The sequence below is a fragment of the Chiloscyllium plagiosum genome, unplaced genomic scaffold (genome assembly GCF_037043375.1).
Source record: "Chiloscyllium plagiosum isolate Xiang-an unplaced genomic scaffold, Cpla_swu_hap1 HiC_scaffold_10, whole genome shotgun sequence".
NCBI lineage: Eukaryota > Metazoa > Chordata > Chondrichthyes > Orectolobiformes > Hemiscylliidae > Chiloscyllium > Chiloscyllium plagiosum.
In genome coordinates, this window is record NW_028270148.1 from 115,198,691 (window position 1) to 115,224,476 (window position 25,786).

Here is a 25,786-nt window from a genome sequence, read left to right on the forward strand (position 1 = left end):
CTTGTCTGGTTTTGTCTGAAATCAAATATTATTCAAATTATCCCTAATCCCTGAGTTCTACCTTCACACCATTCTCTGGCACAGCGTTCCTTCTGAATTGTATTGGGTTACTTGGTGGCTATTTTACACTGATGCCTTATCATTATACTCTTCCAACCAAGAGGAGACAGTGCCTCCATAGCCACTCCATCAACACCTTTCATTATTTTATAGTCACCTATCAACCTTCTTTTGTCAAGAGAGAAAAAAACCTAGGTTGTCCATCCTTCCCCAACACAGATTTCTGGGATTATCTTTATAAATCTTCCTGCACCAATGCTTTGCCTTGCTATCTTATCTATAATAAGACATCCCAAAATGAACATCGAAAGTGCACTCTAACCAAGGGTTATGACAGCTTTGTGGTTCAGTTCTCTCTCTCGAAGTAAAAACCCAGAGTTTGCTTCGCTAGACAGAGTCACCATAGTCTCAAAGGATTGCCTTCTCATTGGAAAGAGAGATAATTGGTGAGTTTAACCTGAGGCTTCCCACACCCCAGGTGTTACCCTACATCACAAACCAGCCGTTCAGCCAACTGAGCTAACTGAGCCCCTGCGTTGCTTTCACATGACCTATCGCACAAATTCCAGTGACTGCTACAACGGTGCTCTGAGGAACATCAGCCAGTCAGGGGGAAACAGCCAATCACCTTCTGACAAGTGAAGGAGAGAGAGTCGGATGGATTCCAAAGTAGGTGTGCAATCCTCCCCACCCAGTTCTACTCAAAATACTCCACTCAGACAGCCCTGTCCAGTGGAAAACAAGAAAGATCTGCCCTCTGTCATCCAACCATATCTCAAGCCGTATCAAGGTATGGTTCACTTACTGTTAGATGTTGGAACAACCATGCTCGCATGATGTTTGTGGCTACCTTTGGGAAGATCCCTCGCTTTTTCTGTCGTTTTTTATCCTTGTCCGGGTCGTCATCATCTCCCGTGCTTGGTGAAGCTACACTGTTGTCCAAGCCATCACCTGTGAGTACATTAAAAACGCAGTTTTAAAGCAATCTTTTGTTTTTGGTCATGTGAGACTTTCTGTAATGCTCCTTTATACTACACGAAACCAGGAGATTTCCTTTTTTCCTTACATTCTTCAGCCGCACACAGTACAGGTAAATTCACCTTTGGGTGCTGTTCTGATCTCGCAGCATTAATGATTAGAAAACTCAAAATAACTTTGTTCTCACTTTCTGACACTGGGACACAAGAGCAGTCTGGTTTGCAAAGTGCACGGAGTGGCAACTGACTTGTACCTGGAACTCCTAAAAATCTACTCCTCCGTTCGGTGCAGCCCTAAACTCCATGACTTCTCCAACCCTTTATCAGTCACTTCAACATTCTGACAAAACGGCCATTTTCAATGCCCCCAATCCCCCTCCCCCTTCCTCACTAGGATAACTAACTTACTCCTTGCTTTTCTTCATTGCTTACATTGAAAGGGGAGGCCAGACAGTGCTATCTGTGCCCTGGTCTTATTGAAGTACAAAAACTTGGCTGGAGACAGCTAGTACGGTCCAGTCATTCACCTCATCCTGGACTTGTACAATCCTCTGAATGTCTGCAGTGCAGCATTGCTGGAGAGCTATTGAACAAGGAACATTTCAGGCACAGACTCAAACCATCTGCCTGTCCTTACACTGGGTACATAATGCACAGTTTGGTTTGCACAAATGGCTTTAAAGTCCATGCCAGGATTGAGAGTTTGAGACCATTATTGCTCTCGCCTGATTCTTCACACTGCAGTTTATGACAACACTGTATACAGTACACAGACAGTGCAGCCACATGGATTACTACAATTAACAATGAGGTAGTTATACAAAGCCAAGTGGTAAAAGATCCCACCTGTAGTGTGGGGAACAGGTACAAGTCATTAACACGTAGACTACTTCAGAAGTACTCGCCACAAGGACCCACATTCTCTTTCTAAATCTCCACAGCGAAAATTATGGCAGGGATGGAGTGTTGATTTTCAGTCCCCCCAACCAATTTATGCATCTAAACTTTAGCTTCAGTGCAGAATAAAACAAACATTGTTGGCACGCTTTTACTTTCTCCTACGTCTACGGTGTTAATGAGCTGCCTAAATCTGTAAAGGCTAGCTTCTCCATTCTCAGACGAGGGGGTCGGGAAGTTAAAAGTGCCCTACTCGATTTGGAGTTTGGGCAGTTGTACATTTGTGCTTCTTGGATACAAATCCATGTGACTGACCGTCACCTCAGTAAGAGCTGAAAGTGAGAGTAAGGCCAGAAACCATGCAGAAGATTCTGTGCCAGTACAGCAGGGGGTGCCATTCTGAGGCAAAAGGTTACTCTGAGTGCAGAGGAACAGACAATGAATCTGTATTATTTCTGACCTGAAAGTGTATGAGGCAGACACTGCATGCAAAGTCTTGCATTTCCCCAGCTTTATTCCTGACTGGCATGAAAATTAGTAGCGAATGCGAAATGCAAACAATTTGCAAAGTTAATGGGGGCCTGAAAATGCTTAAAAATAACAGCCAGAAATAGAGTGTCATTTACCGGAGTACACAAAAATACACTCGCTGCTTCATTAATAACGCATACTGCATACAGCACGTACTCTTGTACTGTCACTGAGTCAGAGGTGGATGCTGGGAGTTGAGAGGCAAAGGCAATTTATTTCCTCCTCATTATAATTTATTAAAAGAACAGGAACAGAGGAAAAAAAAATCAACAGCTGCTCAAATAGGAACATAAATACTGCAAACACTAGATTACTCATCACAATTAAACATTGAAGTCATGGGTACAGATTATCGATCCACAATCTGTCACAGCATCCAATCTACTGGCATCCCCTCCCCCCCCCATCCTAATATTTCTGCACCAAACCTCTTTACATACAACTTTCCATTTGTGCCAAAAAAAACTTCAAATTCATTTACTAGTAATGCCCTACTGCCTCACTAGAGAAGGATTCATTGATAATTTATGGAAATATCTACTATAATCCAGAGATGACTTTTTCCATCTTTGTGCATCAATAGAATAATCGAGGCTTTAAAACAGCCTTTGCTTCCCATTACCTCAGGCAAAAGAATTCCTGAAAGTATGCCTTCAGGGCACCTGAATTATATACACCATTAGGAGAAGGGAAGGCTTTCTGCATGCCATATAAAACACTCACCAGTACCTCTCCTGTTTCTCTCATGTCGTGAAAGCACCAACACACGAGATACAGAAATTTTAAGTAAAGACTTATATAAAAGTTTCTGCCATTTAATCGACATATGTATTTGATGGGAGGACGATAAGCCTCTCAATCAATCTATAAAGAATGATTTACCCCAAACAACTGGCCTCCGTCACATCATTAGTCCCAGGCCCCCAAAAGAACATGGTTCAACTTTCATGCACAGTTTGCTCTTCCTCCTGTTAGCAGGCAGAGGACGTTTGCTTTCATCAGGGAGGGGAAAATCACGCTGCCGGCTTGTAATCGAACACAAGATTCTCATTGCGAGCAAATGCTTTCAAATCCTCGGCTTCAGAGGTGGCAAACAGAAATGGTTAGATAACTCAGCTTCTCTGGGGGGGTGAGTCGAAGGTGTGGGTAAGAGCCGCACCTGCACAGGTGCCAACGGAAGTTACTCTCTCCACAGACATGTTTCTGCCTCATTTTTATTGCTCCTTTTTAAACACTGTTTTAAAAAAAAACTTTTCTCGTGCACTGACCTCTGAGAGCTTAAACCTTGGAGAAAACTCGAGCATCAATTTTATTGGCATTCCCATTTTCGCTGTAATTTGATAGCGTCTCTGTGAGGTCTGGGGCTAATTTCTTTTTCTCTTTTTCTCTCTCTCTCTCTTCAGACTCCAAGCTCACTCACAGAGTGCCATATGGCAGCAGCTACAGGCCACATTTGCAAAATATCAGCGCTGACTTCATTTCTCGCTCTGACTTGCCCCCGTCTTCCAAAGCAAAGGTGAATTATGAAGAGAAAACTGAAAAGGTGGAAATAATCACAGAAATGATGCTAGTCCATAAACAAGCTTACAGCCTCATTAGTACAGCAGCAGGCTCCTCTGGCTGATTTATGCTTGGGGTTTTTTTTCCTCTGCTGATGCCATGAGGAAATGCCACAGGGCAACTGGCTGCCAACTGCTAACAGCTTCTGACAGATTCCGAGCGACTAGTGTGAGCTGTGTTTCAGCCGTGACAGGAACTCAGAATGTCATCTCATCCACCCAGGTGTCACCCACCCCGTGTGGCCATTAAGCGGGCGGCCAACAAGGGAGACGGCTGCAGGCATTTTTCAATCGCCCCTGGCTATTTTGGAATGGGGAGGTGGGGGGGGGGGTGTGGAGATTGGGGGATTGGAAGATGTTGGGGGAGCGGGGTGGATATTGTGGGGAGTGGAAGGTGTTGGAGGGGAGAGGGATGGAGGTTGTGGGAGGTGGGGGAGGTGGGAGGGGTGGGAGGTGTTGGAGGTGGGGGATGGAGATGATGGTGGAAGGTGTTGGAGGTGGGGGGTGAGGATGGTGGTGGTAGGTGTGGGAGGTGGGGGGGTAGAAGGTGTGGGAGGTGGGGGGTAGAAGGTGTGGGAGAGGGGGGTAGAAGTTGTGGGAGGTGGGGGGTGGAGATGGTGGGGGTAGAAGGTGTGGGAGGTGGGGGGGTAGAAGGTGTGGGAGGTGGGGGGTGGAGATGGTGGGGGTAGAAGGTGTGGGAGGTGGGGGGGTAGAAGGTGTGGGAGGTGGGGGGGTAGAAGATATGGGAGGTGGTGGGGTAGAAGGTGTTGGGGGTGAAAGGTGTGGGGGGTGGAAGGTGGGGGGTGGAAGGTGTGGGAGGTGGGGGGTAGAGATGGTGGGGTAGAAGGTGTGGGAGGTGGGGGGTAGAATGTGTGGGAGTAGAAGGTGTGGGAGGTTGTGGGGGTACAAGGTGTGGGAGGTGGGGGGGTAGAAGGTGTGGGGGTGGGGGGGTGGAAGGTGTTGGGGGTGAAAGGTGTGGGGGGTGGAAGGTGGGGGGGTGGAAGGTGTGGGAGGTGGGGGGGGTAGAAGGTGTGGGAGGTGGCAGGGTGGAAGGTGTGGGAGGGTAGGGTGTCGAGGATTGGGGAGGTGAGGTGTGGTAGGTGTTGGAGGGGAGGGGTGAAGATTGGGGATGTGGGGGGTGGTAGGTGTTGGAGGGGAGGGGCGGAGATTGAGGATGTGAGGGGTGGTAGGTGTGGGAGGGGAGGGGTGAAGATTGGGGATGTGGGGGGTGGTAGGTGTGGGAGGGGAGGGGTGGAGATTGGGGGATGTGGGGATGGGGTCACACAGACATTGCAATCTCTGCTCACATATGAGCGAGCCAGCATCAGCCCACTGCTCCTGCCGACCTTCTGATAAGGTTGATCCATTCAAACGGACTGGAGCTCCCCTTCCCATCTCCGTGGGCGCAGTGTGACATTATCAGATGAATTTAGGCTAATCTCTTTCGATATCGGAGGCTCTGGAACGCCACTTTAATTGTCCATATCTGATCCCATTTATTGCCGAGTCAAGGTGCGAACTGCCCTTGTGCTCTTCACAATTTGGTCAAAAATATGATTTAAAATCAGCGGAGCTGACACACATTGCTGTTTTACAGCTGTGAGCAGTAGCGGAAACAAAAATAAAGCACAACAAACATGCCTTATTTAAGAATGCCATTGGATCAGTCGCAAATACTGCTGAGACACGGTTCTCGCAATTCAATTTTCTAGTAATGAAGAGCATGAACTGTAAGTCAAAACTGTCAAACCTTTCATCACACTGGCTTGCCCTTTGAAAAATTTTTTTTAGAATTGTTTTTACAAAATTTTATAGGCCATGGTCTGGTGAAAGAGGCCAGTCAGTAGAGAAAGGAATTTGTATTACAATTCAACCATGGGCAATTTCTTATAAGGTCTGTGCCTATCCCCATGGAGGGCAGCAGGTGACCTGTTCAGCTTTTAGTCTGTCGGATTGCTCAGATTTCAAACACCCACTCAGCTCAAACATTGCACAGTTGTCCATTTAAGCATGCCCAGGCATTTAGGCCTCTCTATCTTGTTCCTTTCAAGAAAAGATAAAGCAGCATTTATCGTATTCAGACCATTCAATGGGTCAGAATGGTTATGTCTGCAGGGGTTCTCCTTCACACAGGTCAAAGCATTCTTCCTCCCTCCTTCCCAAAATCTAGCCACGCTATAAAAATATTTTAGTTGTCTTTTCTTTCATGGCTGCAAATGTGTTACACTCCTGTATTTTTTTAACAATGTGTGCATGTTTTCTGCGTTATATTTTAGCCTCTGTTTACTTTTTATCTGCAGGGTTTAAGATTAGCTTCAAAGAAATTAATCCAAATTTATATCCTAATATATTATTTATTCCGTTTGGCAATTTTTGTGACATTTGTCTTGCCTGAACTGCCAAGAAATGTGAATAAAATACGGTTCTTTTAAGGCTGTCCTTTTATATTTTTGCTAGTCATCGGAAAATTGGGACTTTATCCCCAACAAACTCTTAAACTAAGTTAGAAGCATCGAGTGCTATAGGCACTGATCTTTCCTAAGCTGTTGTCTTTGACTATTGAAATAACCCAGTTCACTATGAATGAGTTTCGCTGATAAATTGTAGCAAACGATGTCTCATTCGGTTTCCTGGATAAATGCTGTTTAAAAACAGCAGTCTCATTTGTCCGGTCACACAGCACTAGCATTATCTCAAAGCCCTGCAGCCACTCGGGTATGAATACATTAGACTCGAGGATCTGGTCATGAGCCTGAGCAGGGCAAACAGCCAAATGGCTGGGCAATGTTTCCTTTTCCTGCCACCACACTGCAGTGTGTGAACGATAGGATTCTGTCCTCTCCCTATTTTGGCTGACACTGCACCTCAACAGCAGATTTTCTGGCAAAAAGACCAAAAGATGTGGAGACCATTCACCTCTGGATGACCCCTTAAAGGCTATCTGCCTATCACTGTAATATTGCAGTCAAGAGAGGAAAAAAATGAGTTTAGCGTGGTTTAGCAAACTCTGCTATCGACAGATTTAATCATTTTATTATCCTGCAAAAGGATTTCTTTTAAAGATATATTTGTTCATGGGATAAGGACTTTGCTGGTTAGGCCTGTATTTACTGTTCAGCCCTAATTGCCCAGAGGGCTGTTAGGAACCACCACATTACTGAGGGTCATGTAGATCTGACCAGGTAAGGACAGCAGATTTCCTTCCCTAAAAGACATTAGTGAACCAGACAGATTTTTACAACAGTGGATGATGGTCAGCTGATTTTTTTAATTCCAAATTACATCAACTATATTTAAATGTCATCAGATGCCATGGTGAGACAAACTAAATTAAGAGGACTTATTTTTCAAATAGATTCTTACCGCTGCAAAGGGAGAGGGCAATTCGAAATTAGTTTACCAAGAAAGTTTCATGAGATACACCATTGTTAGTGGAGGTGACTGACCATCAGCCAATCACAAAATATCTGTGCCCCAAAGTTGTTTATGTCATGTTTAGATGATACAATAATGTTGCTTATACTATTTTCTGGCATCGTTCTGTATTTTGGTTGTGGACTGAAAGCTAAGTGAAAGGGCATTCGATGTGTATATGTTTTGTTTAGATACAGGATGTGGGTGTCACTGGCTGAGCCAGCATTTATTGCCCATCCCTAGTTGCCCCTTGAGAAGATGGTGGCAACTTGCCATCTCGAGCCGCTGCACCCCAGTTCCCTTTTTGAGACCATTCAGTGGTTGAAACAACTAAATGACGTGCGAGGCCATTTCAGAGGGCACCAGCAACTTCAGCTCACCACCACCTTCTCAAGGGCAACGAGCGGTAGGTAATAAATGATGTTCTGCCAGTGACGCCCATATGCAAGAGTAAATTTTACAAGAAAACACAAGTCAATGGCCTACAGTCATAAATAGGTCAGACCAGATTTCCTCCCCTAAGGTGAGCCAACTGGATTTTTTACAACATTCAGTAATTGTTTCATGATGATCGTTGGATTTTCAACTCCAGATTGTTACTGAATTCAGGACCCACCATCTGTCATGGTGGAATTATAAATCTGTGCTGAGAACATTATCCTGGATCTCCAGATTACTAGTCCAGTGACAATACCACTGGTACCACTGTACCACCTAATGGGATGGGGGGGGGGAATAATTGACATGGGGAGGGATTCAAGGCACAGCAAACAAACCCTGGTCAAACAGCTCATCACTGCAAACAAGCTACAGACTCGAGGTATAAAGAGAACCTACAAGTTACAGCACACAAAACTCATGCCCAAAACTGCAACAACAACTTCTGATAAATGCAGAGCAAAGTGGGGACACAGCAGATTAAATGGATTGGTCCTTACATCAGTCAGGGCTAGGCTCAATGGGCTGAATGGCTTCCTTCTGTGCTGGACTATTTGATGATTTGTTTCCAATGAAATGCACTAACAAAAGGCGAGGTAAGTACAAATGATGCAGGATTGTATGATTGGCAGGGAGACCCAGTTTACTCCATCATCTGCAATCTGCCTAGGAACAGTAATGTCAATACGAGCAAGCCTGACTCTTCTCTCTCTTTCTCGACCCCTGGCACCCCCTCCAAATACCTTCTAGGGATCTCAGTCCATAACCACAGAACTGAAACACTTGGTACAGTAGCTCAGTGGTTAGCCCGGCTGCCTCACAGCACCAGGGACCTGGTTTGATTCCACCCCTGGGCAATTGTATGTGTGGAGGTTACACATTCTCCCTGTGTCTATGTGGGTTTTGTCCGGGTGCTCCAGTTTTCTCCCACAGTCCAAAGATATGTAGGTTAGGTGATTGGCCATGCCAAATTATGCCATGGTGTGCAGGCTGGGTGTGAAAGGCAGGATTACAGGTATAGGGTAGGGGTGGGTGGGTCTAGGTGGGTATTCAGAGGGTCAGTGTGGACATGATGGGCTGAATGGCCTGCTCAGATCAGTGCACAGACATCCATGTAACAAGTATCCTTCGTGAAGCAAAGTCTGGACTCTGATTAAAGCAATGAGTACTTATACTATCTTTATTCACAATAGCAGCAAAACTACTACAGACGTTCCCTTGTATGAGTCCACATTGCTCATTTGCACACATGCTTTTTTTTAACAATCAATTTATTACAAAGAGTTTCTCTCACAGTTTATATCGCACCCAACATTCTAGATAGGCATTGCACAGCTGATGTACTGAAGACACTTACTGGAAATCAATGCTGAAGCTGCTTCACATTTTAAGAGCTATATCATGTTCATTGTGCCTCACATGCTTTCAACCTTCTCTGTACAGTTATTGAAAAGATCAGCAACTTTAGCACAAAGTTCACATACTTCAAACTGCTAAACAACCCCGGAAAAATAGCAGTAATGTTTTTTGTTAATTACCTTTTCTAAAATAAATATCCTCATCCTCTGCAAAAGATATATGTGACTTTCTTTTTATCTAATATTAGTATCTTTTTAATTATTGTCTTATGGAAAGCTTTGTGCAAGGTCACACTTAAATATGCCAGTCTATGGTTTGCAGTTCACAATTTTAATTACCTCCACCAATAGCAGCGTGCCTGAACTCTAGACTCCTTGAATCTCCCAGTCTCTCTCTCTCTCTCTCATGTCCTTTATGATGCACTTTTAAAACCGCCTCTTTAATCAAGCTTTCAGCTCTCTACCCCATTAGCCATTTCTACAGCTCAGTGTCAAGTTTTACCTCTTAATGTTCCTATATAGTTTTTTGAGATGTTTAACTGCACTCAATTAAAAATAGGTTTCTCAAGAGGCTAGAATCAGGGGGAGCGTGGATTAAACATGAGGCTGAAGGGGGTTAGAGATATGGAGAAAAGTGAGGACACAAAGGGGTTTGAAAACAAGCATGAGAATTGCATCCCACTATTGCTTCCTAAACACCTATTTTTTTTCAGAACATTAAGCTCTTGGAGGGCTATTTGACTTTGACTTTGTTGGCATGAAACCACAACTAGTCAGTACCAGGTGGTTCTTATACCTTTCTCTACTTGTATTCTCAAAGTCCAACTACAGGTATTTGCTTCCAAAATTAGGAAGGTTTTTTTAAACTGTAGGAGCTCCTGCGCGTTAACTGTTTACAAAAAGGATTAATTAATGGGAAAAAATATCAATTCACAGAAATGTTTACACCAATTTGTTTTTGTTGGTGTCACAGCTTTTCTTGGTTGAAAAATCAATTTTTTTTTAAATTTAGGGTGGGGGGGGGGGTGGTTTCAGGAACTCCCTCTGCTGTTTTGACAGGATTGCCTGTGGCTGAATGGCTCTGTGCAAGTCTGGACTATGCATCCCACCAGTTCTGTATATTCCCAGCTTAGTATTCTTCTCCAGGGATCCAGCTCCACGCTGTGAACATTATTTCAGCTCCAAACCCAGGTGCAGGTCACCCTGATTTCTGCAGCAGTGGACTTGGTCTGGGAAGGTGACAATGTTGTATGAAACATACAACAACAACCCACATTCATGCAGTGCCTTCAAAATGGCAAAATCCTATTTTCCCCCCGCCAGGGCGTTCCACTTGGGGCCATCTGGTGAAATCTTCAGGGTGGGGACTGGGGTTAAAGTAGCACCCACCCCCTCACAACATTAAATGAGACAAATGCTGCATTTCGTTTGTTCAGTTCCATCCAAAAGGATGTGAAGCCATGGCTTGTGAGCATGTTTTCTGACACATTGTTAAAGTGTGCTCTCCCCGACACGGAGGTGCATAACATGAACTTTTTGAGATAATATAAAAATCCCCTTTTGCTTTGAATAAAGGGAATCTTCAACTTTTGTCCCTACAGCTGCCCAGACCGGAACCATCTTCAGGATAGTCTCTGACATTTTTCGGATTGCAGTTTCATATGAACAGAGAAAATAGGAATAGGCCATTCGGCCCTTCGAGCCTGCTCTGCCATTCAACATGATCACGGTTGATCATCCATTTCAGTCCCCTGTCCCCCTTTCTCCCCATACCCTTTGATCCCATTCACCCTAAGAACTATATCCAACTCCTTCTTGGAAACATCCAATGTTTTGGCCTCACCCGCTTTCAGTGGTAGGGAATTCCACAGGTTCCCCACTCTCTGGGTGAAGATATTTCACCTCATTTCAGACAAAAATGGCCTCCTCCGTGACCTTAACCTGTGACCCTGGTTCCAAACTCCCTGGAGATTGGGAACTTCCTCCTGTCTAGTCCTGGTGGAATTTTATAGATTGTTTTCAGATTCCCTTCTTGTTTTTTAGCAAGAGTGGTGGCACAGTGGCTCAGTGGTTAGCACTGCTGCCTCACAGTGCCAGGGAGCCGAGTTCAATTCCAGCCTTGATCTACCATCTTCCAGTCTTTGTGGAGTTTGCGCATTCACCCTGTGTCTGCGTGGGGTTGCTCCGGTTTCCTCCCACAATCCAAAGATGTGCAGGTCAGGTGAACTGGCTGTGCTAAGTTACCCCTAGTTTTAGGTGCACTAGTCAGAGGGAAATGGGTCTGGGTGGGTTACTCTTCGGAAGGTTGGTATGGACTTGTTGGGCCAAATTTCCACACTGTAGGGAATCTAACCTAATAACCTTAACTGATCTGTCAATACACCAGTCCGGGAATCAGTCTGGTAAACCTGTGTTGTGCTCCCTCCATTTGACAAAACATCTTTCCTCAAATAAAGCGAGCAAAACTACACACAGTCCTCTAGATGTATTCACACTAAGGCCCTGTACAAATACAGCAAAACATCCCCATCCTGTATTCCAATTCCTTCTTCGATCTGAACTGGGGACAACGTTCATTCTGAAGTAAAGCTAGGCCAACCATTTCCTCCATTTTTAAAAAAAACATTGACAGCAGAATTGCAAAGGAATACATTTGGAGCAACACTACCTTGAGGTTCTCCTCTGAGCCATTGACCATCCTGACTTGGAAATATATCACCATTCCTTCAGAGATGTTGGTTTGAAATCCCAGAACTCTGTCCCTAGCAGCATCTACTGCAATGGTTCAAGATGGCGGCTCACTACCATCTTCCCAATGCATGGGCAATTCATCACTGGCCTTTGCAGTGAGACTCACGTCCTCAGAATGAATGAACAGGAGCATGTTCTGGAATGGGGTCAACACCTTCAGGTGGGGGGGGGGGAGGATTAGGGCACGGGATTAGGGAAGCTGGAGCAAAGGAAGGTGGAAGTGGCTGAGTAAGGAGAATGGAATAATGGGAGAATTTTCCAGAGAATAGAAAACATACTGAGGCTTGTCTACTTGAATCAATGCTTCAGCAGCTGTACAAATGACTCTGTTAAAACAAATCTCAACACAACTGTGTACAGTAGCGTATTGTTTATTAGCAGTTATCTTTAAATGAGTAATCAAGGTTCAATGTATTTGTCAACATTGAAAATAAATTCGGAAGCCGAACTGTCACATCCTTAGCTCCCAATATCTGTTATTTAAAAACATTGGGATATTTTCTGGTGCCAAAATAGGTATGGCTTTAAGAATTATGTGGCCAAAATAGCTTATCAATTCTTTAACCTAAAGAGCACTGAACTCATAAGACAGCATTCACAAATAAACATATTTTAACCCTTTGAAACATAAATGTAAAAATCCTGAAGCAACTGCTATAAGACAGAATTTTTAAAATGGGGAAGATGGTGCAGTGGTAATGAATCTTAGGTTCAAATCTCACCATGGTAGATAGTGAAATTTCAATTCATTTAAAAACAAGAATCTAGTCTGATGATTATCATAGAAATTAATCTGTTTGCCCTTTAGGGAACAAAATCTGCTGTCCTCACCCCATCTGGCCTACATGTGATTCCAGACCCACAGCAATGGGTGACTCTAACTGCCCTCTGGGCAACTAGTCTAGCCAGTGATGCCCACATCTCATGAACAAATACAGAGATGTAAAACATTCTTTCATTTACATTATCTCACAAATTTTGCATTTTTGTATTCATTCATGTGGTGTAGGTAACCCTGGTGACACCAGTTTTCATTTTTTGTCTCTCATTACCCCTGAAGAAGGTGGAGGTGAGCTGCCCTCTTGAACCATTGCAGTCCATGTGCTGTAGGTAGAAGCTCAATGCTGCCAGGGAGAGAATTCCTGGATTTTGATCCCGTAATGGGGAAGAAAGAAACATTTGCATTTATATATCATCTTTTGTGGCTTCAGAATGGTTGGAAAGTGCTTTGGTACAATGAAGTATTTATGAAGTGTTGTCACTGTTTCAACATCAGACATGTAATGATGAAATGGTGGTATAGCTCCAAGTCTGGACGGAGAATGGATTGGAGGAAAATGTGTGGGTGGTTGCAAAAAGATCAACTCTGCTTTCTCTCCACAGATGCTGGCAGACTTGCTGAGTGTCTCCAGAAATTTCTGTGTAAGTTTCAGATTTTGCATCTGCAGCTCTTTGTTTTATTTTGTTGTGGGTGGTGGAATTCCCTCACTCTTCCCTATGCAGCAGGTAATGCAGTTTGGAAGGAGCTGTGAAAGAACATTGGTGACGTTCTCCCATGTGTCTTGTACACACTGTTACCACTGTGCGTCAGTGGTGGAGGGAGCGAATTCTTAATGTAATAATCTCAAGCGCACACTTGGCAACAGTTCCCTTCGAAAACCATGAGTGTAATCTTCAAAAGGTTCAGCAAATTTATTGCACTATTTGCAAAAATGTTTTACAAGTCTGGCACTGTAATATAAAGCACAACCTTATTGACTTCACAAGATGTTAAGATGCATTTGCCTCAGTCAAGAGCAATTATCCCATCCAACAAAGCTGGAACTATTTTCAAAAAGCTCAATATCAGCCTGTACGCTACAATGAAACCTGCCCTTGTGGTCATCCCAATTAGGCAGTCACCTTCAGTAAGATCTAAGGCTCTCCAAAAAAATCCCAAGGGTGAGTCGGTTTCACCCTTTCCGAAAATCAATTCTTTTACAGATTGATATAATTTCCTATTTTCCGTTCTCTCTCTTCTCGAACCTGTCACATCCTACCATCTATCTCCCCCCCTGCTATTGAAAATCTCACCTCACTGATTGGCCTACATCACAGAGTGCGGAATTTATATGTCCAACGAGCGGACTGTGGCCTTGCTCATTGTGTCACGTTAAGCGCAAACCGTTTTGATTTATTATTTTAATGTGCAAGTCTGATTGCAATGTTAGCATGGGTAATAAAATCCTCTGTTTCTTTTCAGTCTCAAGAGTGAGTGAGAGTCAGAGAGACAGAAAGCAAGAACACACCAGTGGGCCATTTGAAATTGCCAGTCATTACATTCCAAGCCTTTTAGCATGTTTCCAAATCTTTCTTTATTCATTGTGTAAACTCAAGTCTGCAGTTGACCAAATTGAGCTCTTTTTATTAACTATTGACACAGCGGATGAATAATTTTGTATATTCTACTTATCTAAAGGACACAGGCTGGGGGATAAGTAAGCTGCATGTGTCTGGCTGTTCCCTATAACAAACATGTCTTACTCTGAATTCAAACAGTAAAGATGATACCATGCAAGGATTTGACTGACATCAAGGGATTCCCCCTCATTCCTTAACATTTTTGTTGAACTGAGGAGTGGAGCTGGAGGCTGAGAGGAGGCAGATTTCTTCCGACATGTATTGAATACATATTTTGTAATTGCCTCAGTCAAGGGGTCCAAACAACTCTGAAAAGATCACTCAAATGACCAAAAGAAGCTATAGGCTCTGTTTCAATATTTTTTTTGCATAAGCAATCTTCCCATCATTTCTTGTTCAAGTTTAAAAATGCAACTAAGTGATAGTAAATGAGATGGAATATACTTGGCATGGATTTTACAACATCAGGAAATTGTTTTGACACAGGCAATGATGAGGTCGAGAAAGAACAAGGAACAGTTAAATAAATTAATGTTTCTAAATTCATCTTTACCATTAGATTGTTAGCATGCATATTACGTTTTGAAAAAACATTTACATGCAATGGTTTTCCATTTCTAAAATGGTTTTTCTTAATTTTCTTAAATACGCAGAGTCAGCTGAGGGACAGTGCAGAAGAACAATGAAAACGTCTAGGTTTCGTGGGAGAATTAGGAATAATTACTGTCCTTTCCCTCAGACTAATGTTCATCCAACAAGTTCTTGTGCAGCTCTTAAAGTTTCTTCTCGTTTACTTGTGAGACTCATTATGATGAAAGGACACCAACATCAGGCAATGGAAAATCGCCCATTTCTCCTGAGTGGTTTCATTGAAATGCTTAAAACATTAAGGTGTGTGTGCATGTTTTACTGTGGCTTCTATCCACTACATTTGCAACCCCAGGAATCGTAAACATTAGTGTAGGATATGGACACAGGCCATGCTGTGGCTTGTAGCTAATCAATTTTCTGATAAACTGAAATTTGGTGGATCATTGTGCAGTAAATGATCTATTTTCAGTATGTCAATGTGGCACAACCTTTGGAATACTGCATTCAATTCTGGTCTCCTTCCTATTGGAAGGATGTTGTGAAACTTGAAAGGGTTCAGAAAAGATTACAAGGATGTTGCCAGGGTTGGAGGGTTTGAGCTATAGGGAGGGGCTGAACAGGCTGGGGCTGTTTTCCCTGGAGCATCGGAGGCTGAGGGGTGACCTCACTGAGGTTTATAAAATCATGAGGGGCACGAATAGGGTAAATAGACAAGGTCTTTTCCCTGAGCTGAGGGAGTCCAAAACTAGAGGGCATAGGTTTAAGGTGAGAGGGGAAAGATTTAAAAGGGACCTAAGGGGCAACTTTATATAGAGAGACTGGTGCGTGTATGGAATGAGCTGCCAGAGGAAGTGGTTGAGGCTGGTACAATTACAGCATTTAATAAAAGGCACCTGGATGGGTATATGATTATAAGGGTTTAGGGGGATATGGATCAAGTGCTGGCAAATGGGACTGGATCAGCATGGATGACTTGGACCGAAGAGTCTGTTTCTGTGCTGTACATCTCTACAACTTTAAGTCACTACTTTCACAATGCAATCTTGTAAACATGTTCTCCTCTTTATTTTCTCGCAACATATAAACAGTCACAGACACCTTCCTCAACTTAGACACTGTGTTCATTCTTTGCTTTGTATTTGTCACATTTTACTGTCTATTGCGTGGCATTGAGACTGAACACTGAACATTGCCCAGGGTTTTCAGGGTGGAGAAATTACTTGTCCAGAGACAGAAACTGATGGCTGAGCCTAAGGTGCAGGACTGTTTGTCCATTATGTTAACTCCTCCGCAATGGCCAGGCGTGCAGGGTTACTGAGAGAACCTTTAGGGTTAGTGAATAGCATCAAGTTGCATCCATTTGTGCCCATCTTGGGGCTGAAATATGTTTGCGTTCTGTGCTGGGAATTAAAAGAAAATGGTGTAATTTCCTGCAGCTGAGTGAAATGTATAAATGAATAAATCCCCAAGTAGATGATTCCAAATACTCCCTGTGAGTCTTCAATTCAGGTTTGGGCCTGAACTTTATTTATCCTTTGCTCGGAATAACTTGGATTAACCGATCTACCATGCTTTGATTTGGAAGAAAAAGCCTTCCATGTTTTCAAATCCCTCCATACCGCTCTCTACCTCTACAATCTCCTCTAGTCTGTACAACTCTCTGAGATCTCTGTGCTGCTTCTTAAAGCTGTCAAACTCTGATGAAACAAATTCCTGGAGGTTCCAATCACATGACTGCCCCCACACCTCCTGCCATTATTCTGCCAATTTATATCCTTCCTCATGACAGAGTCCCTCCTCTGCTGAACAGAAACCAGGAGACTCATTCCCCAATTGGATGATGCTTGACTGTCAGTGAAACATTCCTGCTGAAGGACTTATGCCCAAAACATCGGTTCTCCTGCTTTCGGATGCTGCCTGACCTGCTGTGTTTTTCCAGCGCCATACTTTTCGAGTTAGGTATAGTTCATGGAATCCCTTCAGCCCAACAAGTCCTCATTGACCCTCCAAAGAGTAATCCACCCAGACCCATTACTCTACATTTACCCCTGACTAATGCACCTAACCTACACATCCCTGAATACTATGGGGGAATTTAGCATGACCAATCCACCCTAACCTGCACATCTTTGGACTGTGGGAAGAAACCGGAGTAAACCCATGCGGACACGGGGAGAATGTGCAAACTCCACATAGACAGTCACCTGAGGCTGGAATCGAACTCGGGTCCCTAGTGCCATGAGGAGAAAGTGAGGTCTGCAGATGCTGGAGATCAGAGCTGAAAATGTGTTGCTGGAGAAGCGCAGCAGGTCAGGCAGCATCCAGGGAACAGGAGAATCGCGTTTCGGGCATAAGAAGAAGGGCTTATGCCCAAAACGTCGATTCTCCTGTTCCCTGGATGCTGCCTGACCTGCTGCTCCAGCAACACATTTTCATCCCTGGTGCCATGAGGCAATTGTGCTAACCACTGAGCCACTGTGCCACCCTCAGGGCTCTTAGCAATAAAGGGCTCAAAGAGTATGGGGTGAGAAAGTGGGAACAGGGGACTGAGTTGGATGATCAGCCATGATCAAATTGAATGGGGGAGCAGGCTTGAAGGGCTGAACGGCCTTTCCCTGCTTCTATTTTCTCCGTTTCCATTTCTAGACTCTTGTGCATTAAGCCCTGATTGTAATTTCACCATTAGCAGGCAGTGGCAACCCCGTTAGTAGTCTGGGCCCAAAGGCGCCTGGAATTCCCTCCCTAAACCTCTCAGCTCCTCCACCCCTGTCTCTCTCTCTCTTCCTCAAACCCTTGGTCATCTGCCCTGGGATTTCCTTCCGTAACTCTGCACTGACCGTTAGCTGATAATAACTTCCGTCAAATGCTTGGAACATTCCATTGCAGACAGAAATGGAAGTTGTCCTCACACAAGCCTGAGTGTTCACAGAGACACCTGGAATCTTGCTGTGCTTTCTTTTTTGACACTTGACGCTCCCACCTCCCCATCTCTCCCACCACCCTCCCTGCCCTGCAGCATTTGATTGGCTTCTCAGGCTTTGTGAGTGTGCTCCTGTCCGTTGCTTTGTCTTCCCGTGACTTACTGAATGGACTTAAGAACTTCTCTGAGAGGAGGGAAGAAAAAACTAGTGTTAAAAGGCAAGACAACAGGAAGCTTTTACGCGGGGAAACTGCAGCTTGTGCCTTTAGCAAACAATAAGCTGGAGAGATAAAGATGCAATGGAAATGGTTTGCACAAGTCCTTCTCACAGTTTCCTGCAGAAGCTGACTTGTGAGCATGTGTGCTGTGATGATATGGGCCATTGCTGCTGTTTTGCTTTTTATTTACTTGGATGTGTTTGTTCCTGTGGAAAAGACCCTGCAAAGACAAAAAGCAGTGATAGCAGAGAGAAGGTTTGGCATTGCTTAATGCCAGATCCCTTTTCCCAGCCCTTATCAAACATATCCATCAATGGAGCCTGCCTAGTTTTCAACTTCATGAGATGGTGCTAAGATCAAATTACCTGTTAAAATGTGTGCACTCCTTCAACCAGGCGTCGCAACTTAGCAACGGAAATGGCTAAAGTTTTCCACCATCTTGCGTGGACTAAAAGGAATGTGACCTCATCTTTTGTACTTATCCCTCATTGGCAGTGTTTGAGATCTTTCACCTTACAACAGTTTAATTCCTCTCAAGGCAAACTTGGGAATGTCGAGTGTCAGGCATTTTGAAACAATCTGTGAGGGGGTCAGGTTATCGCTCTGCTTAAAGCCCTCAATGGGTATCCATGTCAAAAGTAGCCTCTTCAGCTCTGCGTTTGTTTGGCCAGGGTCACCCACAGGTCAAGCTCTTTGCCAGTTGTGAACACAAAGATTTCCACACCCACCCTCCCAGGCCCACACCATCCACAGGGGAACTGCTCTCGACCCACCCTCCCACTCCCCGTTTAACAGGAACAAATAATCCTCACCCTGTGAGCGCCCTCAGATACAAATAGAAAAACAGATCAGATACTCTTTCACTGTAACTATACCATGAATATGAAACACTGAACCGTTCTGTCGTCTGTCTGCGGGGAACGAAAACCGCAGCTTTGCTAGAATTTCTTTACAACGAATAGATTTTAACCCATTCAAAATCCATCCACTTAAAACAGTTAAAACTGGGCCCTCTTTCATAGACAGACAGAGACACAAAGACGCAGTAATAGGTTTTGGAATCTTTTCAGTGCCTGTCAGGTTCAAACAGAACGCCAATGAATTTGACTATTTTTTCAATTAAACCTACGCTTCAGACCTTTTGGGTGGGTGAATGATGACCGGCCGACAACCTGGGAGCAGCAGGAGGCCATTCAGCCCCTCAAGCCAGCTGTGCCATTCAATAAGATCGCAGCTGATCAGGTTACAGCCTCAATTACATTGATTATCTTTGACTCCTTTGCTGGACTGGAATCTAACGACCTCCACCTGAAAAATATTCAATGACCCAACCACCACAGCTCTCTACAGAAGAGAATTCTGAACACTCAAGACCCGCTGAGTAAAAGAAATACTCTTTACCTATAGAATAAAATAGAAACCCTATGGTGTGGAGGCAGGCCATTCAGCTCATCAAGTCCACACCAATCCTCCGAACAGCACCCCATCCGGACCCACCCTGCATTTCCCATGGCTAACCCACCTAGCCTGCACACTATGGGCAATTTAGAATGGCCAATCCACCCTAACCTGTATATCTTTGGACTGTAGGAGGAAACCCACACAGACACGGGGAGAATGTGCAAACTCCACACAGACAGTCACCCAAGGCTGGAATTGAACCTCGGTCCCTAGAGCTGTGAGGCAGCAGTGCTAACCACTGAGCCACCAGGCCAACCTCTGAGCTAAACAGGTAGCACTTTATTTTTACACTGTCTCCCCTCCTTTTAAGTCTCTCCCACAAGGCGAAACAAATTGTCAGCACCCACCCTGTCATGTCCCCTCAAGATTTTATACATTTCAGCCAGATCACCTCTCATCCTTCTTAACTCCAGTGGATAACAGGCCTGGCAATGATGCGATGATCCTAATGAAATTACAGGTTATAATGCTTGCTGCGTGTGCAGAAACTGAACAGTACAATGGTGCATAACAAGTTCAACAGGCATTTTGTCCTTTGAAAATTATACTCTCACATCTCAACGATATGATAAATGTAACAGAGGTATTATTGGACAGCACAGTATTATCACTGGTGTGGCATATGGAGTCTAGCAGTAGTCAGTTTATCTTCATCCGCTTTCAAGTTAAAATTAGCACAACACTGTGGTATTAGGGCTTGATTTAGTTCAGTCTACATCTCAATAATGCAAGTAATAACATCCATCACTCGGAGAGCCACACTTCAAACAGTATTCCCATCATTATTCCGGCTCTAAACAGAATAAAAGTGAGCAATTAAGCTTTTGACCAGGATACTTAACACAATCTCTGTGGCTGAACCAGATCTTTATGAAAGATTGGAAATAGCTGCAGCGAAATCTTTAAATGATTTTGTAAAATCCAAAGTGGCTGGTAAGCATTTTGATGTATCATTTAGGACAAAGATGAAATGAAAGACATCTGCAGCAGGTCAAAGTTTGCTTTTGAACAGCACACACACAGTAACTAGCTTGCTCCATTCCAGGATTTAAAGGCAGTGAATGATAATGCACAACAATTGAATGAGGATCAAATAGATACAAGCTTATTCAGTTGATAGTGCCCATCTAATCTCCAAATCAAATACTAAAAACAAACCCAGTGGGATTAACTGCACGAAATACAGAGATAGAGACTGAGAAAAGAGTTAAAATCTCTTGTCACATCCATTGTTGTCACACTGCAAGACCTCCTGCCATTCTGACCATATCCCACTCACTGTTGCTATCCAAATCAGTCAGAGATATACAGACTTTCTACATGCTACAAGATCTTCTCTGAAAAGTTAATGGTGTCTCTCAGAATCCACCTGCCCTCATCATCATGCACGTATTTGTGCTGCTTGTGATTTCATTCCCATTCATTGCTGATCACTGCCTTATCGCAAGATGCAATCCATCATGACAGACAAAAAGATGACTTTGGGTGATATCCATCAAGAACAGAGGTGTGCCCAGAGTGACTGGACAGCAGAGTGTCAATTGTTATAAAAAAGGCAGCCCTGGTATGAGATTGATGTTTGATAAATACCAGGATGTACAGGTGTAGATTTTCCAACTTAATAACCAGTTGCTGTGCTGTTTTCAATAAGCCAAGGTGCTTTTTTTTCATTCATTCCTGGGACTAGGGCATCACTGGCTGGGCCCAGCACTTATTGCCCTGTCCCTAGTTGGCCTCTTGAGAAGGTGGAGGTGAGATACCTTCTTGAACCGCTGCAGTCCATGACCTGTAAGTTGATCCATGATGTAGGGAAGGAATTCCAGGATTTTGACCCAGTGACAATGAAGGATCGGCAAAGCATTTTCAAGTCAGTGTGGTGTGGGGCTTGGAGGGGAACGTTCTGGGGGTGGTGTTCCCATGTAACTGCTAGCCTTGTCCTTTGAGATGGTGGTGGTCATGGTCGTTTCTGTGGCCTCCTGGAGTAATCCTGGACTATAATAGGAAGTCTGCAGAGGCTGAGTGGAAGTGCAGGTGGGGCAGAGTGAATTAACTAAGAAGACACCCTCCGAAAGGTCCTTTAGGACTGGGTGGAGGTCAGCTCCCTCAAGGTCGGAATGGGGTCAACTTGAAAACTCCACAAATGTCGGTCAATGTGTGGCAGCGTATCAAGTGGATTGCAGCAGGCTGCGAAAAGCACTGGGTGAAAGTGATGTTAGGTCTGACCTTCTCACTCCTGACATCAGCAAAGACGGTAAGTCAGTTAGATGCTGGGTTAATGTTGGAAAACGTTTGATATTCCTCCATTACCAGCTGATTTACTTTCTCTATCGCCCTCTTGGAGAACTCCATTGCAAAAAGAGCCACGAGATTCTTAACATCCATGACAAGGGGATAACTGGGCCTCAGTCTGACGCCATACTTTATATCGCAGTACCTCCATCCCAAGGTCCCGCAGTGTCGGCTGAGATTAGGAGCCCACGTTTGCAGGAACACGCAAGGAACTAATAATCATTTTCTTTTCATCTGCATTCACCAGGAAAGTGATGCAGGTAAGCACTAGTTTTGGAACATCATGTGGTTGACACTTCAAAAGAACCACTCATTCAAAATGCATCTTTTGTGATTTCCTTTAGCACAAAGTATGACAAATAGATTTCCTCTGTCAACCCCATGTAACAATAACCATGAACCTGTTACCCACAAGTTGCTTCACAATATGCTTTATTCCCAATATTCTTCTAAACTGAGCAAATTATATGATGGGGGAGTGCTGGGGTAATTTCCTCTGTTCTAATTGATATAATTTGCAACTTTGTACAGTCCCTACAGTGTGGAAGTAGGCTGTTCGGCCCATCAAGTCCACACTGACCCTCTGAAAAGTATCCCAAGCCCACCTCTGTAACCCTGCATTTCCCATGGTCAATCCACCCTAACCTGCACATCTTTGGACTGTGGGAGGAAACTGGAGCATCCGGAGGAAACCCACACAGACAGGGGGAGAATGGCAAACTCCACACAGACCAATCACCCGAGGCTGGAATTGTACCCAGGTCCCTGGCGCTGTGAGGCTGCAGTGCTAACCACTGAGCCACCGTGCCATCCCATATAGTTTTAGCTGCACTAAATCAAAGGGAATGATTCTCTCCATTTTTCCATAAAGCCAGTTGCAAACAATAACAGATGGAACTCCACTGATTCATTCATAGATCTTGTGATCAAAAGATGGTGGTGGCCGGGAGGACTCCCCTTTAAGACAGAGACATGGGGGATTTTCTTCCCTCTTCTTCAGAGCCTTTGGAACTCTCTTCCTCAAAGGACAAGGAAGGCAAAGCCATTGAGTATTTAGTAGTGGATACAGTCTTGACCATGAGTGAGGTGAAAGGTTATCAGATAGACAGGGGATGGGGCTAGTGAAGTTGTGGCCACAACCAGTTCAGCCATGAGCTTACTGAATGGCACAGTGGGCTTGAGGGGCTGAATGGCCTACTCCTGCTTTCCTAATTTGCACTTTCATATTTACAGAAGATAATCTGTTGGATAGTTACAAACATTCGTCTCTCTCTCTCTCTCTCTTAGTTAAGGTTAAGTTAAATATCATTTTCCTTTGGAGGAAGCTGCATTTTCCTAAACATGATCCTGCAAACCATAGCAATGTCAGACACACGTGGAGCGAAGTTGCTTTTCTGTTCATAAATGTTGTTAACATTAGCAGTTTTCGAACACCCTAAAGCTAAAATCTTGAACCCTAATTACATTTCATGAACTATTTGTTATCAATGAATATTGCCTTCACGTGGGGAAACAGCAGCAAATTGAGAAGCGTTCGGAGTATTTCTGCAAACTGAAGAGTGAAGTCTGTGCTGACGTTGTAAAGTCAACCTCCACCTGAGCTGTGAGCCCGTTAGACCATGTTACACCTTCATTTCTGAAGATGTTGCAGCTGATGTGGACTAAGGGTCTGTATAAAGACTGCAACCTCTAAACTCAAAATCACTTTATATTTCATACATTCTGCTAATTAATTATTTACAGCAAATACAGGGATCACTCAAAATTGCAACAGAACTGTAGAACAGAGCAAGCAATCAGCCCCATTAAATTTTAGACACAAAAGTTTCTAAATTGTAGATAATTTCAGGTGAAGACATGAGCTGGCTGCTTCTTAATACATTTGTTTAAAAGTCTCTTTCACAAACGAAAGGGGAACTTCCGCTCAACTCTACATTAACCAGGGCAGGCAGAAGTGTGCAACTCTCTCCCTCAGAGTTCTTCAATGGCTGAAATGTTCTTCAATCGAAACTGAAGAAAGATAGACTTTTACAAAACCAAGAACTGTGGGTGCTGCAAATCTGAAACAAAAACAGAAATTGCTGGAAAAACTCAGCAGGTCTGGCAACACCTGTGGAGAGAGAAACAGAGTTAACATTTCAGGTCCAGTGACCCTTTATCGGACCCTTTGTAAGAAGTGGGGAATGTGGGTACAATTATGTTTAGAAGACATTTGGATAAGTACATGAATGGGAAAGGTTTAGAGGGCTATGGGCCAGGAGCAGGCAAGTGGGGCTAGTTTAGTTTGGGATTATGTTCGACATGGGCTGGTTGGACCGAAGGGTCTGCTTCCGTGCTGGATGACTCTATGAAGAGTCACTGGACCCAAAATGTTACTCTGCTTTCACTCTAGAGATAAGAATTTTATTAGGCAAAAGTGTTATGGGTTATGAAACAAGGTGTATGGGACAGCCAAAGTTCAAATCAGTAATGATTTAACTGATGGTAGAATAAGCTTAAGAAGCTGATTGTCCTCCTCCTCTAACAGTGTAAGAAGCTGGAGGGCTGAACTGCATCTCCCTGTGTAACAGGTTGGAGGAGCTGAGTGGTCATTATCAGATTGAAGGGCTGAATGGGTTCTATTCCTGTGGTGCTCCCTGTATTCCAAACATCTTTGTTTTTAGAGGTTAACTGTGCATTTTCTAGTAAATTATTACATTATTAAACCAAATTGCTGGTGTGTATAAAATTTCAAGCACTTTTGAGTTTAGAGGTTGCAATGTTTTTACCGCAGACCCTGGGTTCACATCAGCTGAAGTACCTTTGTAAATGAAACTGGAAAATGTCGCCATGCGCCTTTGTCTAACTGGCTCACAGCTCAGGTGGAGATTGACTTTACAACTTGAGTACAGGCCCTGGCTCTCAAAGCAAACCTACATTTCTTTTCCGTTCCCCTCTGGGAATTAAAGCTTTTTTCCCCTCGCAGCACAACATTTCCACTGTTATCAATTGAAGAGCAATAAAGCCATCAACTCCAACAACTTGTGAAAACAAGTCAAGGTCAATAAGTACTTGCATTTTTGTTTATCTTTGGGTGCATTTGCTACTGATATTCAATTGGGTAATAAACAGTACGTCTGACAATTGCTCACAGCAAACAAGTGATGTGAAAGCTATCACAGACAAAGGGGTAATCTGCAGGTAATCAAACAACCCTGTTACAACAATTATAACTTGACGCATTAATTTATGAGACAATTGCCTGCCAATCTTTACCACCTATTGTCAACCTGGTTCTCACGAGTGAATCGTTGAGAATTCACGTAACCCAAGCAGCAGACTTTCGAAGATATTTAGCAAGGAGGGATTTAAAGATTTTAAACTGACGCTGAGATATACACTGAAGTAAAATCAGGAACTGCGGACACTGGAAATCTGAAATAAAAACAGAAATTGCTGGAGAAACTGGGCAGCACGGTGGCTCAGTGGTTAGCACTGCTGTCTCACAGTACCAGGGTCCTGGGTTCGATTTCACTCCCAGCTGACTGTGTGGAGTTTGCACATGCTCCCTGTGTCTGCGTGGGTTTCCTTTCACAGTCCAAAAATGTGCAGGTTAGGTGCACTGGCCATGCTTAATTTGTCCATTGTATCCAGGAATGCGTAGGTTAGATGAATCAGTCATGGGAAATGCAGGGTTCCGGGAGAGGGGATGGGTCTGGGTGGGATGCTCTTTGGTGGGTCGGTGTGCACACAATGGGCTGAATGGCCTGCTTCTAGATCAGTGGTGCTGGAAGAGCACAGCAATTCAGGCAGCATCCAACGAGCTTCGCTGCTCGTCGGATGCTGCCTGAATTGCTGTGCTCTTCCAGCACCACTGATCTAGAATCTGGTTTCCAGCATCTGCAGTTATTGTTTTTACCTGAATGGCCTGCTTCCACACTGC

General features: G+C 44.0%; 1 protein-coding gene across 6 annotated transcripts in view; it reads right to left on the reverse strand.

Annotated features, from left to right (window-relative positions):
- LOC122553119 (homeobox protein Meis1) overlaps window positions 1-25,786 on the reverse strand; it is a 387,313-nt gene that overhangs the window by 147,131 nt on the left and 214,396 nt on the right. For all 6 annotated transcript variants that reach the window (XM_087991684.1, XM_087991685.1, XM_043696674.2 and 3 more), the window contains one exon: window positions 866-1,011. In XM_087991684.1, the coding sequence (XP_087847810.1) occupies window positions 866-1,011 (146 nt within the window). The remainder of the gene's footprint in view (window positions 1-865; window positions 1,012-25,786) is intronic.